Source organism: Fistularia commersonii, chromosome 35 (genome assembly GCF_037954325.1).
Source record: "Fistularia commersonii isolate RoL2024-O1a breed Wild chromosome 35, RoL_Fcom_v1.0, whole genome shotgun sequence".
NCBI lineage: Eukaryota > Metazoa > Chordata > Actinopteri > Syngnathiformes > Fistulariidae > Fistularia > Fistularia commersonii.
In genome coordinates, this window is record NC_141318.1 from 3,966,832 (window position 1) to 3,988,080 (window position 21,249).

Sequence of the window (21,249 nt, forward strand, 5' to 3'; positions counted from 1 at the left end):
TCGGCGCTTCTTCCTTGAATCTTAAGATGCTGATTGTCAACGGCAGAGACGCAGGCCTCCCAGCGCTGATTAGTTCCTTGGATAGGAATCAACAACCCGCAGTACTCAGACTCTACAAAGAAAAGATGATCCTTTTGTTTAATAATCTCAGTGAACCAGAAATATTCTCCCTAAAAAATTCGGATTCTAACATTTATAGGGGAAATATTTGCAAGAAGTCATATAAAGGCATTGTTGATAAGAATTAAAGTGTTTTGACAGCATCTTTTTTGGCACCTTTTTGTTGGTATTATTAAACAATTCTGTGTTTGAATGGTTTGTATTAATGTAAAGAAAACTTTTGAGAACGTGTACTCCCTGCTTATTTAAAACTATTCAGAGGTCTTACTATTTAGAACAAGAGACAATCTTTATAATCTCATTTTATTTTGTTAAGTATGTTGTGGGAAAATGGTGTGAATCTTCAAACGTGACAGCCTGTGCCTAATGTTTGGATTCAAGTTTTAAGAGAGGGGTATTAAAAGTTAATTTGTTTTTTAATTGCTTTAATGTTGCACTGAGTTAATGATTTAAAAAATAATCACGTGTATCTTAAAGTTCCGGTTCAGCCAGTAATGTGTTATTTATTTTGAATACTTTCACATTAGTGTTGTAGAACCGTGAATTCGGCTTCTTTAAAATAATTACCATGCCAAAAAAGGTCATGGATTGATGCTACTGTCTAAGATCTATCTCCCTCACACACGCACGCGCACACACAAACACACACACTCGCACACTATTTATACCAAAAAAATGTTAAGGCAATCTTAAACTAACATATCTTGAGCAATCTAAAATTCACTTTTTTCCAGTACATATCATGCAATTACTCACATCTCTCTCTCTCTCTCTCTCACACACACGCACACACTCAAACACAACAGACACACACACACTATTTCTTACCAAAATAACACGTGTTTAGGCAATCTTAAACTAACATATTGTATCTTGAGCAATCTAAAATTTGTTTTTTCCAATACATATCATGCAATATCTCATCTCTCTCTCTCTCTCTCTCTCTCTCTCTCTCTCCCACACACACACACAAGTGGGAGTAAGTTTCATAAACATAATAAATCGTAGCCGAACAATCCAAAATCCCTCCCATATCAGAGTTGCGTGTTTTTAGTGCATATCATGCAGTTACTCCTCACACACACACCAACACACACACACACACACACACACACACACACACTCTACTGTGACACCACCATTCTGACAGATGACCCAGGGTGCAGTGACGCCGGAGGCCAGCAGGCGGCGTATCTCAGATAGCAGTATGCTAGCCCATGCTAGTGTTGTCATCGGGATTCATGAGACACTTTAACTGAGGTAAGCAGAAACGACACAACATCAACAGAGTTGACATTTGGATAAAATAGACGATACGAAAGCAATTTTGTCAACGCTGTCGCTCATACACGTCGCAGAGAGCGCTAGATTAACCATAGCCCCCTTGACTGACAGTGCTTTAGCTAGGTAGCGTTAGCAAATAGATGCGATAATAATTTAGCCCGTTTGCATCCGGTGAGCTCAGTCTTACAAAAAGCAAACTTGCATTGTTTATATTTCAGGCTTTTTCGCCTGAAGGTCATCATTCCGGTTAAGGTATTCTCTGCGAGTCATTAAATCTCAAACTAGTTACCCTACGCTGGGTGTAAATTAGCTTCTGCTAGCTAATGTGAACTGGCTAGCTGCCCATCCCAGCCTGCGTTCGTATCATGTCATTAATTGAGCAAGTGTCAGCACGATGGCGCGCTGGAAACCGGGGATTCGTCTCAAAATGAACTTTTTTTTTATATTTAAAAGTGTCAATTCTGGCGTTTAAATCCCATCCCATCGTCCGCGCACTGTGAATGGATAACGCGTACGTCAACAATGACGGCACGGCTCTTTTTTGGAGCGTCCATCCATCGCTAATCGGTTCGGAGGAGGCTCAACAGGTGAGCGGAGTTTATTTAGCCCGGACTCGGGCCGGCAGCGGGGGAAGCGCCGAAGCCGCTGCCGAGGATGGTGCAGCACAGCCGGGGGCGGTGAGACGGGGGAGAGGGGGATCTTAGAAGCACCCAGACGTGTTTTGGTGTATAACAAAATAAACACCGTGCTGTCATAAACAAAATAGCGAGTGTATTTACGCGTCACATGTTTTCCTTTGTCCTTATTAGGGGTTAAATGGCTCTTGAGCTAGTCTTTGGACGTTAGAAAATCAGAGAAGTGTTTTCTTTTGAATTTAAATCCTTTCTGGAAACTGTGGAGATCTCGAGAAAACTGAAAAGGGGTGCAGTTATTATTGAAAGGCAGGAGGAAAGGCAGGGCTCAGCTTTTGTGAAAAAAGCTGCTATTTCCAGCACATTTGCAGAAATTATCTGTGGAGAAATTGCGCTTTTTATGTAAAGTCTCAACCCGTAGTCATGTTTTTCACTGTGCGAATAATCATTTTAAAAAAAGACCAGTATCTGTGTCAGCCAAAGGGCCAACATGGCGATAAGAAGAGACTTGATGTTCTTTTTGGGAAAAGGATATAGTATCAGCTGAATGATCTGTCAGAGCTGCATGTCCTGGAAGGAGGAAAAACCCTTGTATTCTGCTGTTGGATTAAGGAGACCGAGGTTTGAGCAAATGTGTGTTTGCATGAATGATTTCATACAGTTTTGTGTCTCTGCTGTCAGACTTCAGCATGTCTCAGATGGAGAAGAAGGCAGGGCTGCTGAGGAGGACGTCGTCTTCCAAGAAACCCTTGAAGGAGAAAGTAGTGCTGATGTATGATGAGATCTTTGCAGTGAGTATCACAGTAGGTCTTTTTGCTACGGATACAAAACCAAACTGCTTGTACTTCAGCAACGTCCTGTCTGCTCTATTTTAGAAGGAGGACCCTGCCAAAAATAACCCTCGATTCTGGGATGAGCTGTTTCTCATGAAGGTAAAGTTGAAAACCAGATTGCTGAGAAATTGCAGTATCTGGTCTTTGCTCGTCGCTAATTTTGTCACAGGCTAATCACAGGGCCACATATAGAGACATCCAAACATTTGCTCTTTCATTCACAAATGTCAGATCGTGGTAATGCTAATGAATCAATATTTGAATAAATGTAAGTTATTCTCATGTCCACTGTGACTTTTGCAGAAAATTGAAATGGGCAATGGCTTTTTTTGAAAGTATTTTTAAAATATTACTCAACCGCCTGTTGCAGGTGAACCTGGAGTACCTGGAGTCCAAGCTGGAGAGCGTAGATGGTGAGGAGGTGCAGAGAATCCAGGACAACATCAACTCCCTGTTCCACCACTGTGTCCAGGCTCTCGGAGAGGAGCACCAGATCAAAGTGGTCAATGCCCTGCAGGTAGGGACAGTGCTGCAGTGCTGCACTTGGTCGAGCCTTGTTCATAACTAATGATCCATGATGTAAGGAGGCAGACTGATTGACATGTTGGGGCTCTTACTTGAGAGGAACCTTGCTTCGACAGGAAAAACTAAGGTCCTGCATGACTTACAATCCAATCCCAGCCCAATCAGTGGTGCTGTTTGACCCCAAAAATGTCTGGCTGAGAAAGACAAAGGTGACCCACCTCAGGAGTCTAGTTCAGAATAGAATCATGCACTAATCTGGGCTCCTGGCTCTGAGACAGTGACCGCAGCAACAAGTATAAAGGATGAACTCATGCTAGGGAGGCATGTCATGTGAACTGTATTCTGGTACTGCCTAACAGATCTGATCAACCTCTGTAAATAAGTTTTTATGTCGGCATGTATACTGTATACACACGCTGGTCTGATATATTTGGGATGTCTTTATCTGCCTTGCACTTAATTGTTTAATTTAGTGTTGGGAAATGTCTTGTCTTTGTGCTTGTGCATTTTTATTCTGTCACTTTGGGATAGTGAGAAACTATCAGATTCCTCTGTATGACTGGTACATGTGGAGAAACTGACAATAGAGCTGACTTTGACTTTGACTTTGACTTTGATTGGATCATTTTTGGCTCAAGTTGACCGATAAATCGGCAAACCCATCAGTCATGTACTGCTTTTTTAGTCTTATTTCTCAATTTGACTTAATTTTCTCATAAATCAGTTGAAGTAAGTGGGTGCGTGCGTGCGTGCGTATACTTGTGCGTTGTGTGTGCATGTATGTGTGTTTGTGCAAGAGAGAGAGAGAAAGAGAGAGGTAGATGGTGGATCTCTTTGAGGTTTCATATGTAATTTAATGACATGGCTTTTCAGATTCATGGGTTCAATTTGAGTCACCAAAATTAGTTCAGAGTGGAGTTAGACTTGATTGCTGTTCAGTTCTGCACAGGAAAATTTTATGCTATCCTTCTGACGACTACTGACACCTTTGCTTCTCTGACCCCCACCACCCCAAGACTCTCTGTGCTCTCTTCCGGGGGGTCCACCAGAAGAATAAGTCAGCGTCAGGCTTTGACATAATCAACATGCTCATGGGGTTCGACAAGGCAGAGCAAAGGATGAAGGTATGTGGAGACCCCCTCCAGACGCCCCTGTAGAAGTGCCTGAAAAAGCGGTCGATTTACAAAATAATCCCTTGTGTTTGTTTCCAACAGGACTTGATGGAGAGACTGGACAGCCTCCTGTGTGGAGACGGATCAGAGAGCCTGAAAAGCCTCTGTCTCAAACTGCTGCTGTGTCTCGTCACGGTGGGTCACCCAAACACCAAATACCTTTCAAAGTACTATTTTTTCGGGCAAGAAAAGAAGCCTTAAGAACTCGCAAAGAGATAAACACTTGTCCTTGCAGGTAACGGACAATATTAGCCAGAACACAATCCTGGAATACGTCATGATCAACAGCATCTTCGAAGCCATCCTGCAAGTAAGTGACAGAGTGCCAAACCAGAACCTGCATGATGTCAAGAGTGTTGTTTTTCTATTGTTAACCTTTCATTGTTTTAGAATTATCTAAAAATGTAGAAAAGGCTCTTGGTGGGGTGCAGATATCTGCAAAAAAGTGCATGGTGTCTTTTTCACGATGGTGTGGTTTGACCCTGAATTAACACACTGTAACATTAAATGTTGATATAAATTACAAGATTAAGGTTACAGTCTCACTGAAGCATTTTCAGGCCCCTGTCCCCTGTAGGAGAATGACTCCTTTAATTTTCAACTTTACATTTGTATGTTTGAAAATTGCCAGACCCTATCACACTCCTTTTAGTGGAGCGCAACTGATAATCCAAATGACTGTTGACAAAAAAGCAACATGAGCATTATCCAGACCTGGTGGACCAAACCGATTAAGCCACTGTTGCCCATTGCTGAGCTTGTCCCAGAATAAATCCATATTTTTGATTGATTTCTGGGTGAATTCATGAAAAAAAAAGATTTAAAAACTACTAAAAACTAAAAACAATATGGTATTATAATCTGTAGAGGTTCCTGTGTATGTATTTGTGTGTATGTTGTATTTCTCCTGAAATTATCTGACCTTCACAAGGTTGTTCTACAAATGTAAATCTATGGCGATGATCTTCACGTGATGCCCTGTCTTCCTTCCTGCTCAGATTCTGTCAGACGTGTCCAGTAGAGGGCAGCATGGTTACGATGCTGTGGTGCTCCTGGCCCTCCTGGTCAACTACAGGAAGTACGAGGTGCGATAACCATTGAAACCCCTCCCCCCTCCCCCCTAATTTTTACCCATGAAGAATCAGAATAATCTGTTAATCTGCCAGGAAACCTGTTTAAAATGAGTTTAGAATAAAGATCAACTGTTTAAAATGAGTTTAAAATAAAGATCAACTGTTCTATACTAAGATGTCAGTCCTCATCCATAAAAGAATGTAAGGAGTTGGACACACATTTCAAACACATAAGGCAGACTGTTTTTTTATTTATGTAATCAGTCAGTTTTAATGAATCAACTGAAAACAGCTTCAAAAGCAAGCAGACACACTTTTTCCTGCATGAATATGTGTGTGTGTGTGTGTGTGTGTGTGTGTGTGTGTGTGTGTGTGTGTGTGTGTGTGTGTGTGTGTGCGCGCCAATGTGTGTGTGTGCGCGCCAGTGTGTGTGTGTGTGTGTGCGTGAGTGTGAGCGTGCGTGCGTGTGTGTGTGTGTATGTGCAGCAATAATGCTGACCCTCCTGGGTTTAGAAACACATTTCACTCAGTCTTTGTGTGAAGGCTTTAAAAAAACAGAAAAAAAACAATTTCACTGACTCCACTCTTTCTGCCAGTCTGTGAATCCATACATCGTGAAGCTCTCTATTGTGGACGACGAGCCAACACTCGATGTAAGTATGTCGTAATTACCTACCCTTCAAGTTTTCGACTGATCAAGGTGTTGTGTACGTGCTTGGCTGTCACATCCAGCAAGGTAATATGGGTTTGATTTTCTTTGAAATGTTCCTTTGTGTTCCTTCTCAGGGAATGGGCATGGTTGTTCATCAAGCTCTAACGGAGTATAACAGGTGAGATTTCCACGTGTTAAAAAAAAAAAAAAGGCGCGCTGTGGCTGCAGGCATCATCACTTTTAGAGATTTCGCTTTTTTAATGTTCTATTTCTATTAGGGACCTTTATCCGCTGCAGTTATTTATACCTGACAGTTTTCTTTGGCAGCCTGTAATGTTTTTTAGATGAGGCGGGGTGAGGAAATTAAAATGCTGTTTGTGAAGGAGGTATTGTCTGACTGCCTACGTGCGCAGACGGATACATCAAAGTGATGGATGACGGCCCCTCACGCTTCATTGCTGTGTGTCTAATCTGAAAGTCCCCGGGAAAATAGATCGGCGAGAGTGGGAAGGGGGTGTTTGGGAAATGTGTGTCAGGTTAAAGCTTGTTTTGTTTTGAGTGGAAGTCCTCATCGCCGCCGCTTTGTGGCCTGACTTTGTTATTCCCTCCGCTTTCATTACGGCGCTCTATCGGCCCTTTTTTTTTCCCCCCATTTTATCTCTGGGTTCCTCCGCAGGCAGTACAAAGACAAAGAGGAGGAGAACCAGGGCGGGTTCTTCTCGACCCTGACCAGTATGGTAGGTTCTCTCGGGCAATTTATATTTTTAAGTGAAATTCCGAGCAGGACAAGGGGACATTGTGGAGTTCAATGCGTCCTAATTGGCGGTTGTGTTTTCTCCCCGTCTCCACAGGTGGGCAGCATGTTTATAGCAGACGCCGATGAGAAACTCTCTGTGCAGTAAGTACACCCCTCTAGCATTGACAGCTTGTTTTCATTTGACCTCTGACCTGTGTACGGCTCAATGCTGATGATCGATTGTGTAAATCTTGTGGCATAGAAACGACAAGTTATAATTCCAGAAGCAGCTCATCACGAAGAAGGAGTAGTGTTTTATGTGCAAAACTCTTAAATCACACCATTTTAGAACAATTACTCCCCCGGCCCAGCAAAGACATTTACGTGGCATAACAAAACAAGAGCATGAGCTACTAAAGTGATGGATTCTTTTGAAAATTCTCATATTACATGATATTTATACCTCAGGCTGCACCAGCTGAATCGCATCAAAAGATGAATCTGATCTTGTGATGTTGGCAACACGACCTACATTTAGTTACCACCAATTCATGTTGGAATATTGATACAACAAACAAATCACACGTATCAAGATCTCTCATCTATTAAGTTTTCAGGAAAACAAATGGGTGACGTTAAGACATTTGTGCTGCAGGGTTGATGCTGTGCCTGTTTTATCACGAGTGTATTTTTAATTCCAACCAACAGGCCTGACTTTGACTTTTCCTCCCTCGTTTTCTCAAGGACCAATGAGGCGATCCTGCTGGCGCTGTACGAGGCCGTTCACCTCAACCGCAATTTCATCACGGTATTAGCACAGGTAATTGTCAGCACGTTTCCCTCCCTCAGTGTTCTCCCCGCTAATGGCTTTATATCTCAAGACAAAGACTGACTTACTTACTGGCTTGGATTTAATTTGGCAGTATCAGTTTGAAGTACACCGCTACTGACAGGCGTCCTGACATTTCTGTCTTTGTTTGTATTATATCTGTCATTTGTCCTGCACATCAAGTGAAGCAGGAGGCTGCCCTTTCGGCTAGTGGTGCCTTTTCTAACGACCTCTCCCCATGTTTTGTTCCCTGAACAGAGCCACCCGGAGATTGACATGGTGGCCGCGCCCACCACCCCGACTCCCACCACGCCCACAACACCGCTTGGGACAACGCCGCCCTCTCTGGACAGTATGTCACACACGAGGTTTTTTTTTTTTTTAATTTTTATTTCTACTCAGAGGAAGGAACACCATGGACACCACTTTCCTGGTGACACAGTGACGAGTAGTGGGAATTAAGTCTCACCTCTTACTGCCTTCACGTCGGTTTTTGGATTTAGTGTGCAAACCAGGGCACACACCAAATCCAAGAAAAGGGAGAGTGTTAAATTTAAGTTTCAGAAGCATTACGGGCAGTCTGGAGGGATGATTTGTTTTCTGTAATTTACTAGTGAATGTACTTGTAGGTGCCAGGTTAGTGGTTAGTAATTTTCCAAATATGGTTATTTCCTCAATCCATTTTACTCTTTAGAGAATTTTGGAAAGGGTCTGAAAATATTTGACTGCATTGCCGGGCCATTGTAGGTTAAAGAATAATATATTTAAATATTCTAGAGCTGGGGTAGTATTTCAGAGATTAAAAAGCTGTAGATTTAAAAGGCAAACCTTAAATAATTGTATGTCTTACGCAGCAAATCTATGAGAAATCACCTAGAAAAAGTTGTGTTCTCTTTTCTGTCTCTTCAGTTTCAAACTCATTTAATTATGCGCTAAAATAACTACTTTGTATCTGAGGGTTTTTTGTAATTTCTTGTTGTTTATAATAGCCGCATTCATCTGCAAAAAAATTTTGTTTTATACTTTGTCTCACACACAGCGGTTCTGGTGGGCAATCAAAATGTGTCTGCTGGAGTTGCTTGTGAATTTTTTGTGGGAATCTTTTAGGTTCCTCAGTCGCTATCAAAGGGTTTTTGTCATTAGAAAAACCACTATAAATCACAAACAAGTATTTTTCCCATCTTTTCTGGCTTGTCTTGTGTTCCAATGATAAATGCTACCGACTTTTCAACTGTAACATAAAAACAGACCCCCTTTGGAGTACCCTAAATGGACCAAACAATTTCACATGCTTTTTTCGGTCCCTGCGTCTTTGTCTCATTTTGCTCTTTACTTTGTTTTCACATGCATTTTTAAAGCTAACACGCCGAACTCGGCGATGCTTACTCACTTCTGCTTCAGACACATAAACTCACCGAAACCGGCAGCCTTCTCAAATATTTACTCTTTTCTTCCGACAGCAAGTTGTTTATATACGGCTAAGTATTTCTCAAATGGGTAAATGACATCTCATAATTATTTCGTTACTCCAACACGCATGTCCCTGTTCCCCCCTTAAAGGTGTATGTCACATCAGATTTGTGTGTTTCCCACACGCGGGTCATTTTGTATGCACTGGAGCTGTTAAGAGGTGCATGTTTCTATCTATGGCCTAACCCCCACTCCACCCAGCCCCGTCCTGCCTTGGCTCCAAACATAAGAGCTATTTTCTGCATGAAATATTAACCTTCTGTTCAAGAGAGTGTTTCACATGCGTCGTGCTGTATGACATGTCGTGGGAGTGGCGGCGCCCCTCTGGGGAAGCTCCACTAGCTAACAGAAGCTCACGTGTGGCCTCCTTCACATGTCAGCAATCGTCTTTTTTTTTTTTTTTCTTCTCCTTACTACGGTGAAGTTCCTCATGATGGAACGTGTCCCGACAGTGTGAAATCTCCATTCTTTTTTTTTTTTGTTTCCCCGCGGGCCCTCGGTGATGAAAGGAAGAAGAAAACAAACGATGGGGGTTTGGGGGTGGCAGGGGATAGAAATGACCTGCTCATCATTTATCCATGAAACAGTCTGTATGTTTCAGCGGCAGAGATTTTTAAATGTATGAATATGCTTGTCTGGACGAGGCAGCAAACGCGGCAGCTGTCATAACGAGAGAAAGACGTCACCTCCTGCCACGTTTTATTTGCCCGGGCTGGCAGAACCCAATTGCTTGGGAAAACCATATTCTTATTTTAAGACCTAAAATGAAAGGTTTTATCATGACTTGGAAATAAAATCATCATTTTTAGTGACATTCACTCCATTTCTACACTCCTAATATTCAAGATAACTAGATAGTGTGTCCGCTGCAGGAATTCTTTCCCTTTTTCTTTTTACTCAATTTGTCTATTTACTGTGTAGTGATGAACAACCCAGAACTGCCACTGGACCCCAACCTGCAGACCAGCAACCTCCTCATCACCTTCCTTAAGTACGCTTCTATTGTCATGCAGGATACTAAAGGTAAACCATACTAAAAAATGATTATCAATTTGTTTTCCTTTGGCCAGCAACGTGTCTTAACATTGGTCTGTTTTCAGATGAGCATCGACTCAACAGTGCCAGACTGTGCCTGATCATCCTCACCTGCATAGCCGAGGTAGGGGGTCGCACGTTCCTTCCCAGCCTTCCACCTTAGATAAGCTTTGGAGCTAATGACACCGCTTTTTGTGCGTGTGTGTGTGTGTGTGTGTGTGTGTGTGTGTGTGTGTGTGACAGGACCAGTACGCCGATGCCTTTCTTCACGATGACAACATGAACTTCAGAGTGAATCTGCACAGAATGGTGGGTTTTATGGCTCTAATTGAGAGAAAGACATCAGACGGAATAGAACAAACATAGAGGCGACAATTGAATCAGTGGGGAGCAGCAGCACGAGTGTGCAGTATTTCCACCCAGCTAATGTAGAAAGGTGGATGAATTTGACTCTCTCTTTCAACTTCCAAGGGTTTAAGTTTAGCTCATGATGTACCAAAAAAAAAAGATAAACAGTTGTTTTGTCGTACAGCCGTTGGCCTTTACAGCACTACTGGCTTCAATTGATATCAGTACATCTTAGCATGCTAATCAGCATGGCTATCTCTAGCATGTGCGCTTTATTTATGCTAGCATTATGAATATGTAAATTCTATTTTTGTGTTATCCACAGCCCATGAGACACAGAAAAAAAGCCCTTGACAAGAACATCCCATCACGGCCGCTGGTGTGTGCCGTTCTTGGTATGAAGAACTTTTGATGATTAAAATGCAGCTGCTGTGGCTACATCAGAGGTTGGCAACAGACGTTGGAAGGGTCTGGGTTAGGATTAGGGTTAGCCTGCTATTAAACTCTCCAAACTTCTTACAACAGACTGGTTTTAGATTTCAAACAGGAGCTGTAAAGGCATTCTTTGAAATGAAATAAAGGAAAATAAGGGCAAAAACATTACCTTTAAAGGAAACAAGGATGATTCATCATGATCTCCTCCTCAGGTTCTTTTATCTGAAAATGGTGAGGTTTTTAAAATATCGAACTGTTCACATTTCGTTAAAATTATTTAAACATTGGAAATGAAATTTCAAAGGTATATTTCATTGTGCTGAGCAGAAGCGTCTGACCAGGACTCTGTATCCGTTGAGACTGAGAGGACACGGTTGAGGACATCAGTGTTTGAAAGCCTGACTCAAAAGAAGATTTGTGCAGGATTGAAAGTTCCCAGTGAAATGAAAAACACAAGAGGAATGACTGCAGTCACTCATTGTACCAGATGAAGTCATTAAAGAGCTTTTTTTATTCAAAGTTACAGAAATAGATGCTTACAGTGTAGGGCAAATCCCACCACAGACCCCTAATCTTAATCTACATCTGAAATTATGCTTTGGCAATCATTGTTTTCTCTTGATATTATTCTAAACAGGATTACAGAAACAAAGCAGAGCTTGGGATTGTTGCACTATTGAGGTCGACTAGGGTGGAAATAAATGCCCCAAAAAGAATTTTGGAAATGTTTTTTTTCCAGTCTAATGGCTCAATCTTTATCATGCCTGTGGCACTGAAACCCATATGCTCCATATGCCCGCATGTTTTTTGTCAATTCTTTGTCGCTCCATAGTCATTGCTTTTGTTCAGTTAGGCTCTTATTTTCAAATTCAATCTGCGATTGGAGGTAGGATGCTAGAAAGAGATACCTGTCCCGCGCTCTTCGGTTTGTTTCCATTTCAGGCCTCACATTTTTTGCTCTCTATTTAGATCTGATGGTGGAGTTCATTGTCACTCATATGATGAAAGATTTTCCCATGGATTTATACCTGTGAGTATATGTGACAAAAACACACACACACAGGCAGATGACCCCCCCAATCAAAAGCCATCATTTCATTGTCCATTTCCTGCACAGGCGCTGTGTGCAGATCATCCACAAGCTCCTCTGTTACCAGAAGAAATGCCGGATCAGGCTGCACTACACCTGGAGAGAGCTCTGGTCAGGTAAAAATGATGTTTCATTTCGATGAGGCTCCATGCTCAGACTCGCTAAAGTTATGAATTAGTTACAAAAGCCATATAATACGCTTATTTTTGTCTTCACTTTTTTGTTGCCCTGCTGTGTTTGGGGTCATGGAATCATATATTATACTGACTTCATTGTGGCAGAAGTTGGGAGAATAACATCAGGGCCACAGGGGGGTGTTGAACCGTAACTTCCTAAGGAGCCTTTAAAAGTTAAAGTTGATTCTCGCACACCTTCCTTGAGAATTATTAAATGTGCATCCGGGCGACCCATACTGTCCTCCTGTCTCCTGTTCCTTGATTTATATCCTGAAACTTTAACCATTTTAGCCGGAAGGATATCACCATGGGAGCTGCAGCCTTTGCAAAACCAAGCTAATTTCCCTCTGAAGTCATTAGGCTGGTTGTTTTGGAAATGTATTGCATCGTTGAGATTTGGATAATGGCCCTCAGCGGAGGGCCCCATTCATCGCCGCGGCCTTGTTTCCAGCCCGGTCAACAGAAAATAGGATAACATATCAGTTTGTAATGGCCTCGTTGCACTGTCTCATCAGAATAGACACATCTCTAATCAGACCCATAATCTGACCTATTCCCCGAATACTACTGACCCCCTCGGCCGGGCGGTGATAACAGTTATCCCATAGAAATAGGGTGCATGGGGGGGTGACAAATTAAACCCGGAGCTGAGTGTTGTTGAGTCAGCTGCTGTCTTTCATCGTAAACGCTCCTTCACTGCGCACCTACGTTTTGATTTCTCTCTTGGGTTTGAATTTCCTTCGCAAAGCGTCTGTCGAACGACCCCCTCTCCCTGCACCCTCCTAAACAAAGACGCCCAGTGGAGAGAGAGATCGGCGCGGCTGTATCTCTCTGCTAAGACAAACACCGCATTGTTTGATGGGTGTGCGCGTCTCCCCTCTGCGCAGCTCTCATCAACCTGCTGAAGTTCCTGCTGTCGAACGAAACCACGCTGCTGGCCAAGCACAACATCTTTCATCTGGCCTTACTGGTGAGACAGACACACACATTCACACACAAACAACGGAGACTATTTTCACAGTGATAAGCACATCTCGATGCGGCGATCGTGAAGACCGCGGGCATCCGGCTACGCGGTGACAACATTTTTTCCGATTAAATTGGGAGGCAACAAAAATTAAGCATAAAGACAAAACGGCTGCGCAAGCAGAATCTGCAGCAGTTAAATTTTAATTTCTCAGCTGCCGTGTCTCATATTTACCTAATGGGTCTTCTCTGGATGTGTGAGTGATTGAGCCGGCGTCTCCCATGTGTCTTCACACCCAGGTGGTGAACCTGTTCAACATGTTCATTACGTACGGCGACACCTTCCTACCCACCTCCAACAGCTACGATGAGCTCTACTATGAAATTGTACGAATGCACCAAGTCTTTGACAACCTCTACTGTATGGGTACGTAAGTAGATCCAGCGGTATTATTTATGTTCAGCATTCATCTCAAAAGGATATGCTCAATCTCAAAGGAAAATTCTTGCAGAAAAGATATTATTCCAGTTGTAGGAATTTAAAGAGCTAGTTATTTGACTAGCTCTGAATTTTGGTTATTTAACCAAAATTCAGTGTTAATAGACCCCTTGTCCAGATTCCATGGTATCTGGGTCAAGTGACCCGGTTCAAGATGTAAGGGATCACGGATTTAATACAGGCCAGATTGGGGGGAAAATAGATGAAATATCACCTTACTTGTTATTTTACCAATGCCATTTTACCCATGCAGCTCTGGCGTAGTGATCGACAGAAGACGTTTTAAACGTTTTTTTATTTGATTTATTTGAAACCTGAATGACATATACGTGGAGGTATACTGCATTGGGTTTGTCATATTGGTCAAAATAATCTCTATATGAATTTATTACCTGATAATTTCAAATTACTGAATAATTACCTGTGTATGTAAATGGCAGAGGGGAGTGAAATGGGGTAATGATTCAGAGGCCTGCTGTTTACTGATGGAATTAGTGCTGCGGAAATTTGTTGTGCACAGATTTTATCGAGGCAACACACACACACACACACACAGATGGAGGAGCTTTTCAAATTTGCATGAACTAGGAAAATAAAAATAGAAATAAGAGCCTGTCTAAGATATAAGCCCTTTCTAAATGATGCCCCGGTTCCCTCTGCTTTGAGTTTTAATAAAGGCTCCCGCCGCCAGTGGATAATTTATTTTGGCCAACCAAAGCAGAATTAATTGGCAAATTCTTTGATGATGAGTTGCTCATTTTATGGAGCCAAAACAGTTGTGAGGTCTTGAGATTCTGCAGTAGGAAAATCCCCAGGCATTATTATCAGACATCTTTAGAACTCTGGAGAATCAATACAGTAACTCTCAGATTGACAGGGAGTGAATTTATTCACAGTATTGGTCGAATTTAACTGTTTATGTCTCCCATTTCTCTATCCTTCAGTTTTAAGAGTGTCGACTAACACAGGCCAGTGGAAGGAGGCAGCCAGTAAAGTCACGCATGCCCTTGTCAACGTTCGGTAAAAAACACACACACACACACACACACACACACACACACATAGTCACTAACTGCACAAATGATGAGAAGGAGAAGAGAGTCATATTGGATTGAAGCGAATTACAAAACAAGAACATGTCAGACCAAGGTCAAAGAGAGTAAATGAAGTCTTTGGAACTGTAATTTGGGTTCTTCGTCCCCCAGCTAATCCTTTTATGCCTCCCCTCCCCCCGTTTCCTCCCCAAGGCCCTTCAGTTTGATCACTTTTAAGTCCTTATCTCAACTCCGCGCCATGCAAGTGGGGCTGCGGACTCGTCTCAGGGTCGTTTTCCGCTGCAATCCCAATCCGTAATGCACTTGGTATCTGAGGGGGTGCGATCCTTTGGGGTCACCCTGCCTTTGAATTCCCTGAGGGGCATCCATACGAGCGGCGGCGGCGGTGGGTCTGGGTTGGATCGGCTTTCCGAAAGATCGCCGCAGCTCCGGATGCGGCTGAGTCTACCGATCATGCTGGCAGTTATGTGGGTTGAAGACAGGATAGATAGAAATGGAGGTATAAAGAACCCAGGTAGACAAAGTCGAAATTAAACCAATTTGATTTTACTCCCATCACATCATTCCTCCTCACACACCGTGGCACTGCCCCCCCTCCCCTCCACATTCCTGTCAGTGTAATTTATTTGATCTATGAAGCTCTCCAAGGCGGGACAAAGTAAGCAATTTCATCTCACATTCGCGCTCATAGCACCAATTTATGTTAGAGCTATAAAGCTGTTTACTTCATAGAAATTAAACGATGCTGCTGGAAAAGGATGGCCCTCCGAATTTACACCTGATGTCCCATCGTAGGCTCACACAGCATGAGGCAGAGAGATAAAACTGAGAAGGAAGAAGCAGATGGGATTTGTGGTGTTAAGCGTCCCATCTGTAACACGGCTTCTCCAACACGTCAGACCTGCGCGTCTTCCATTATTGGGGTATTAGTTTTCATCCCAAACAACCAGGCTCTAGTGTGTTTGTGTGTGTGTGTGGGGGCTGGATGGGGGGGGGGGGTCAGTAGGTGTTTACTCTGGGGACACCCATCTTAACATGCCCCAATAAGACCCATCTTAATGCTGACATTAGAGATTAGCCACAAGTGAAGAGCCGGCAGATCCTAATTTTTTGGAATTGACATGATCGGCTCAACATGAAATTGTGAAATAGAACACAAATGGTTTGGATTAAGGCCTTTATGGCTGCGTGTGTGTGTTTGTGTGTGTGTGTGTGTGTGTGTGTGTGTGTGTGTGTGTGTGCGCTTCCCCTCACAGTAAAGTAACATCACTCATTGAGTGGAGGCGTCTTAAATTTTAGGATTTCATTTCTATGCAGTCATTATTCTTAGAACCACAGAGTTTATATATATACATATACATATATATATATATATACACATTTCATCTGGTCCAGTTTCATTTTCAGAGAAATCCAAGACTTAAAAAAGCCTGTAACTGTGATTGCGAGTGTGACTGTGATTGGCTGGTGACCCCGTCCCAATCGCAGCCCCACCTTTTCGACAGGTGTCATCTCAGAAGCAGCGAGCGTCTGTCATATTTCATGTTTTGCTGATCCCTTGTGTTTTTGCTCCGGAGACGCTTTAAAAGTGCAAACACTGAAATCTCTCAAAGGTGCTGTGATTACGTCTCTTTGCTGGCAGTTTTTTTAAATTTTATGTTTTTTTTTTTTTTTTTTCACCACTTTTTCCTTCAGTTTTAAGTGTGATCTTCATGCTGTCTGTAGCTTCTCCATCTTTGTTCATTGCGATGCAAAACGTGATATGAGAGCTGGACACTTCCTGAATGAAGGCGGCTTTTTGTGTCGTTAATAACGTTTTTTTTTCATGCTATACTACATATACATTCTTTGACTGCTAACTGTTTTCCGATTAGGGACGTTCCACTGGAGGATTCGGGCTTCATGTCGACATTTAGACCCTGCTGTTCGCTCCAGCTTTAAAGCAGCAGGAGCAGCTGTAGAACGAGACCTCCATGCACAAGTCGGATTCCGCAAAAGGACAGCGTTCTTAGTTTGGTGCAGGAGCGCCTGGCTCCTTGACAGAGCCCCGGATGCCCCCGCTCCCACTGCCCCCCCCTCCCCGGGTTGAATTGGTACTCAGGCTATGAGCCAGGTTTTCATCAGGGTCTGACATCTTTAATGCTCCGGCGGCTGAACGGGAGCAAATCCCCGCGGCTGGGATCCCAAATCTCGCGGAAGGCTTTGCCAGAGGAGCGGCAGCGGTTAGAGCAGCAGTTAATGCCCGTGGATTTGCTTAGCCTCCTCTACAGGCGTGCGCAGCAATATCTCACCGCGCACATACTTCAGGGCAGAGAGCACACATTTTTGTGTCTTCTCTTGTCACTGGTTTGCGTTTTTTTTGTCTTCCAGGGCCATCATCAACCATTTTAACCCCAAGATCGAGTCGTACGCTGCGGTGAACCACATTTCCCAGCTGTCCGAGGAGCAGGTAAGCAGACGGCCCACACTCCTCTGTGTCTGTCACCAAACACTGAAACATCTCTCAGACTGAAGCCCCGCCGAAAAATAAAATCCTATTAAATTTTCAGTACACTGTGGATTTAAACGTGCCAGTAAAAGGCAGAGAGAGAATCTGCTGCGTTTTTATTCTCTAGCAATGGTTATTTGTCAAGAGCACAAAATCTCGAAAATCCTCCCGAGTAAATCGTAAGTAGATTCTCAAAAATAGCCCAATCTCCAGTTGCAGTGTATGGGTTTGTTTGTGTGTGTGTGTGTGTGTGTGTGTGTGTGTGTGTGTGTGGCGGGCGTTGTTATGTTTTTAAGAAAGCAGTACCTGGTGCTGTTTCACATAAAGATATCTCTGGTCTGCTCTGAACACATTTCCGGGCCAAATGAAGTCTGGGTGATGCAGACCGCTCCGAGGAGCCGTGAAACCCGGTGATGGGAAGAACTAAAACAGGCCGATATCTCCATGAAAACCTTCCTGTCTGCAGCGTCTAAATAACATCATTGCCGTCCAATAGGCGGAGTTGTGTAATAAAGCGATAAGAGTGATGGATTCAGTCACTAAACTCCCCAATTACCTTTCTCTTTATCTGCCAGATTTATTCCCAACACAAGAGGAGGAAAGCGTTTAATTCTGGTTAACTAAGAAACCAAGTGTCCTCCGAGACCCTCCTTTATCCAACAGCGGGCGGCTCTATCGACCCTGGGGTTTGATGCAAACTCACAGGTTGCTGGTGAATATAGTTTCAAAAATGAAAACAGCAGTTAATTTCATCGTGTATGAAAACAAAAAACGACAAAATCTGCCTTTTGCTGGATCGGTGTGGTTCAAATTTTGAAAATCAAGTATCTCCCTATCAGGTGTATGAGTTCTATTCTAGATATACAGTATATGCAGTTTTTCAAAGGCCTGTTGAAGTTGACTCCTTTCTCTGCGTGAATTTCATATTTAAAAAAGAAACGCTGATGGACACAATTCGGGATAGTAATCACTCACAGTTGCCAAAGATAAGCTTTTATGCCGATTTTTGAACAGGGAGCCTCTCAGCTGACAAACGTACTTTAAATAGATTGAATTGACGCGCTGTCTGTCCACGTCCCCCTATAGGACGGCACCCCTCCGCCTCCTGGATTCAGCTTAAATAGATCCAAATAACAATCACACACACGCTCAGCTTTGCGATGCAGAAAGTAAATGTGCACAAAGCAAAACAGCATGAAAGAGCCGCCCCCCCTCCTTCACTTGACCTTTTTTTTTAATGCGGCATTTACTTTTCTTTATTTTCATTTTCATGCTTTCAATCCATTTGCTCCACCTTCATCTTCTCCGCTTCTCCTCGCCCTCTTCATTCTTCCAATTCTTCCTCGTGCGAGTATGGCTTTTTTTTGGAGGGGGGGGTGGGTCTTGCCAAAACATTAGCTGATGCTAGCACAGAGCTGTTTGGAGTAGGAGGAGGAGGGAAACACGGGCGATGAATTTTTCATCAGGCCACCGTCAGGGTTAAGAAAGAAAATACTTTTTTTTTTTTTTTTTTGCAGAAGAAAATCAAAGGAAGAAGAACATCTCCTGCTCCTCACCTTCTATTATTACATTTTAAACCGCTGATTCAGCAATCACAGAATCTCCATGTGCAGACTCTGATTCTACCCCAGCTGAAAAAATGTTTCTTGTTCTTTAAGTTAGCACCGTGTTGTAAATGTTTCTTTCGCAAGGTGAAGCCATCGACGTTTAACCCGTTTGCAAACAAGCCTCGTCTTCCACTTTGTGTCTTATTCAAAGGGACAAAGGTGTTTTTGGTGCTCCACACTAGTAGTCAGATGAAACTGATAGTTTGACTGACTCCATCTGACAAATAAACACCTGATATTTATCGTTGACACCTTTTTTTTTCCCTCAGACATTCCATGACACTCACCTTATATCAAGCGAAAAAGGTCATGGCCAGTTTTCTGATGTTTCTTGCCAGCATTTTAATCATTGAATTCAGTCCTATAGGTTCTGAAATAAGGAATTGATATTTTAGGGCTGCTAGTCCATCTTACCTCTGTCTCTAATGTGTTCACTTATTATTATTGTGTGCGAAAAAAGTCTTGAAACGTGTGTCTAATGATTTGAGTAGATTTGTAGATTTGGGGACAAATATATAAATCGAATGAAAGCGAAGAGGGAACGGGTTGAGAAAAAAAGCAAAGTGGATTAAACTCCGACTTGTGAGATGGAAATAACCGGATGATGCTGCCACACGATACTTCATGAATAAACTGTCACCATGAAGAATTCATGGCGAATTAATATTTGACCGCTCTCTGACTTGCTGGTCTTCCTCCTCACCTCCGCCAGGTTCTGGAGGTGGTGCGGTCCAACTACGACACGCTGACTCTCAAACTGCAGGACGGCCTGGACCAGTTTGAGCGATACTCGGAGCAGCCCAAAGAGGCGGCGTTCTTCAAGGAGCTGGTGAGTATGGTGAGACCCTAAGCACGGAAATGGTCCATCCTTTTATGTTTTCTTCAGTTTTTTATTTTGGCCATCCAGTGGCAAGCTGACAGAAAGTGTGCAGAAGCGGACGGTGGAAGTGGGCGGGCCAGCGTTTAACCAGCTCGTGTCCATCCACAGGTCCGCTCCATCAGCCTGAATGTGAGGAAGAACGTCTCCCTGAACACGCTGAGCCAGGATGTCCTTCTCAAAGAGTTCTCCACCATCTCCTGAGACATATACACACACACACACACACACACATACACTCACACACATAACACACACACAGAGCCTTCTCCTCCCTCCTGTGGGACGCACTGGACGCGTGGACGGACGCTTGGACAACATGTGCAGCGGGCTCAAACACCGCCCGCTCCGCACAATTTGTCTCGACCCCTCGTCCACCGGTTTCTCCCGCCGTGACGGACACGCTAACAGGATGGATGGACGCACCTTAGTCAGGAAGAAAAAAACAAACTCCCACATCTCCGGACTTTGCGATCATTCGCGTGTGTTATATTTCCAATGGTGAAATTCCAGAGAATGGGCTGGACTGTTAACGGACGTTTGGCAAACTTGTGTTTTTTCTTTTTTTTTGATCCCAAGATTCATGTCCTCCTTTTTTTTTTTTTTTTTTTGTTAACACCAGAATCTCCAGCCTCCAGCCAATCGTCCCGGAAAAGGACCTAAACCAACTCGTTCCTGAATGAGGCCCGACGCCGCCGTGCTCTGCAATTGCACGTCAGCCGAGGGGTTGAAAGGTTCGACTGTTGGATTGTGCTCTGACTTTATTCAACTTTTTTTTTTTCTGTGGCTCATGTTTATTTCTCCATCAGTTCAACAATATGATGTGAAGTTGAGGTGACTTTTGTTTTGTTGGTGGAGGAAACTACTATCCGCAAGGAAATCACACACCCGGCTTTTAGAATCGGTCCGCACTGTTTCCCATGCAGGATTTTAATTTTTCCTTTTTTTTTTGGGAGAGGACTGGAAGCAGTATTATGCAATTTCCTCAAGTGTAGAGTCTCTGCAAATCCTGTTTTATTTTGGGTTGTTTTTTTTTTTTTTTTTTTAAATAAAGATTGGTTTCCCACTATTTTCCATTTTTCCTTATTGAGTCAAGAAACTGAAGCTAGATGATACAGTTCATATCTAGATATTGAAAATACTTTATAAGTAACAACAGAAACATCATCCTCTTCCTGCAAGAGTCTTTCTCATCAGGATTCACACCAACTGTCAAATTTTTCTTTTAAACGTGTCTTTCCAGTCGCCCAGCGACTTGACCCCAACCGGGGGGCGCAAGGGTCGACGCCGCGTGGAGAGAAAAGTGCAGCGATTGAAGGATCTTCCATTTTTAGCTGCAGGCAGCAG

The 21,249-nt window shown here is 43.1% G+C and overlaps 1 protein-coding gene across 2 annotated transcripts; it reads left to right on the forward strand.

Moving 5' to 3' along the window:
* The first annotated feature begins 1,287 nt into the window (after positions 1–1,287).
* armh3 (armadillo like helical domain containing 3) lies at positions 1,288–20,971 on the forward strand. 2 transcript variants are annotated; one of them, XM_086142461.1, is made up of 26 exons: positions 1,288–1,380; positions 2,718–2,827; positions 2,912–2,968; positions 3,240–3,386; positions 4,411–4,518; positions 4,609–4,701; positions 4,802–4,876; positions 5,565–5,651; positions 6,236–6,292; positions 6,426–6,469; positions 6,968–7,028; positions 7,143–7,189; positions 7,772–7,847; positions 8,115–8,208; positions 10,248–10,349; positions 10,427–10,485; positions 10,605–10,670; positions 11,035–11,104; positions 12,114–12,174; positions 12,262–12,350; positions 13,298–13,380; positions 13,677–13,803; positions 14,820–14,895; positions 17,301–17,379; positions 19,738–19,854; positions 20,014–20,971. In XM_086142461.1, exons 2-26 carry the CDS (start codon positions 2,726–2,728, stop codon positions 20,104–20,106), a joined length of 2,070 nt encoding a protein of 689 aa, XP_085998587.1. In that variant the 5' UTR covers positions 1,288–1,380; positions 2,718–2,725; the 3' UTR covers positions 20,107–20,971. The 2 variants fall into 2 exon arrangements, with proteins under 2 accessions (XP_085998587.1, XP_085998588.1); XM_086142462.1 differs by lacking the exon at positions 1,288–1,380 and adding an exon at positions 1,960–1,991.
* Positions 20,972–21,249: the final 278 nt, after the last annotated feature.

Coding starts and splice junctions, on each gene's coding strand:
- armh3 (XM_086142461.1), top strand. CDS start 2,726: ATGTCTCAGATGGAGAAGAAGGCAGGGCTGCTGAGGAGGACGTCGTCT. Junction 2,828..2,911: donor TGTATGATGAGATCTTTGCA/GTGAGTATCACA, acceptor GCTCTATTTTAG/AAGGAGGACCCTGCCAAAAA. Junction 3,387..4,410: donor AAGTGGTCAATGCCCTGCAG/GTAGGGACAGTG, acceptor CACCACCCCAAG/ACTCTCTGTGCTCTCTTCCG.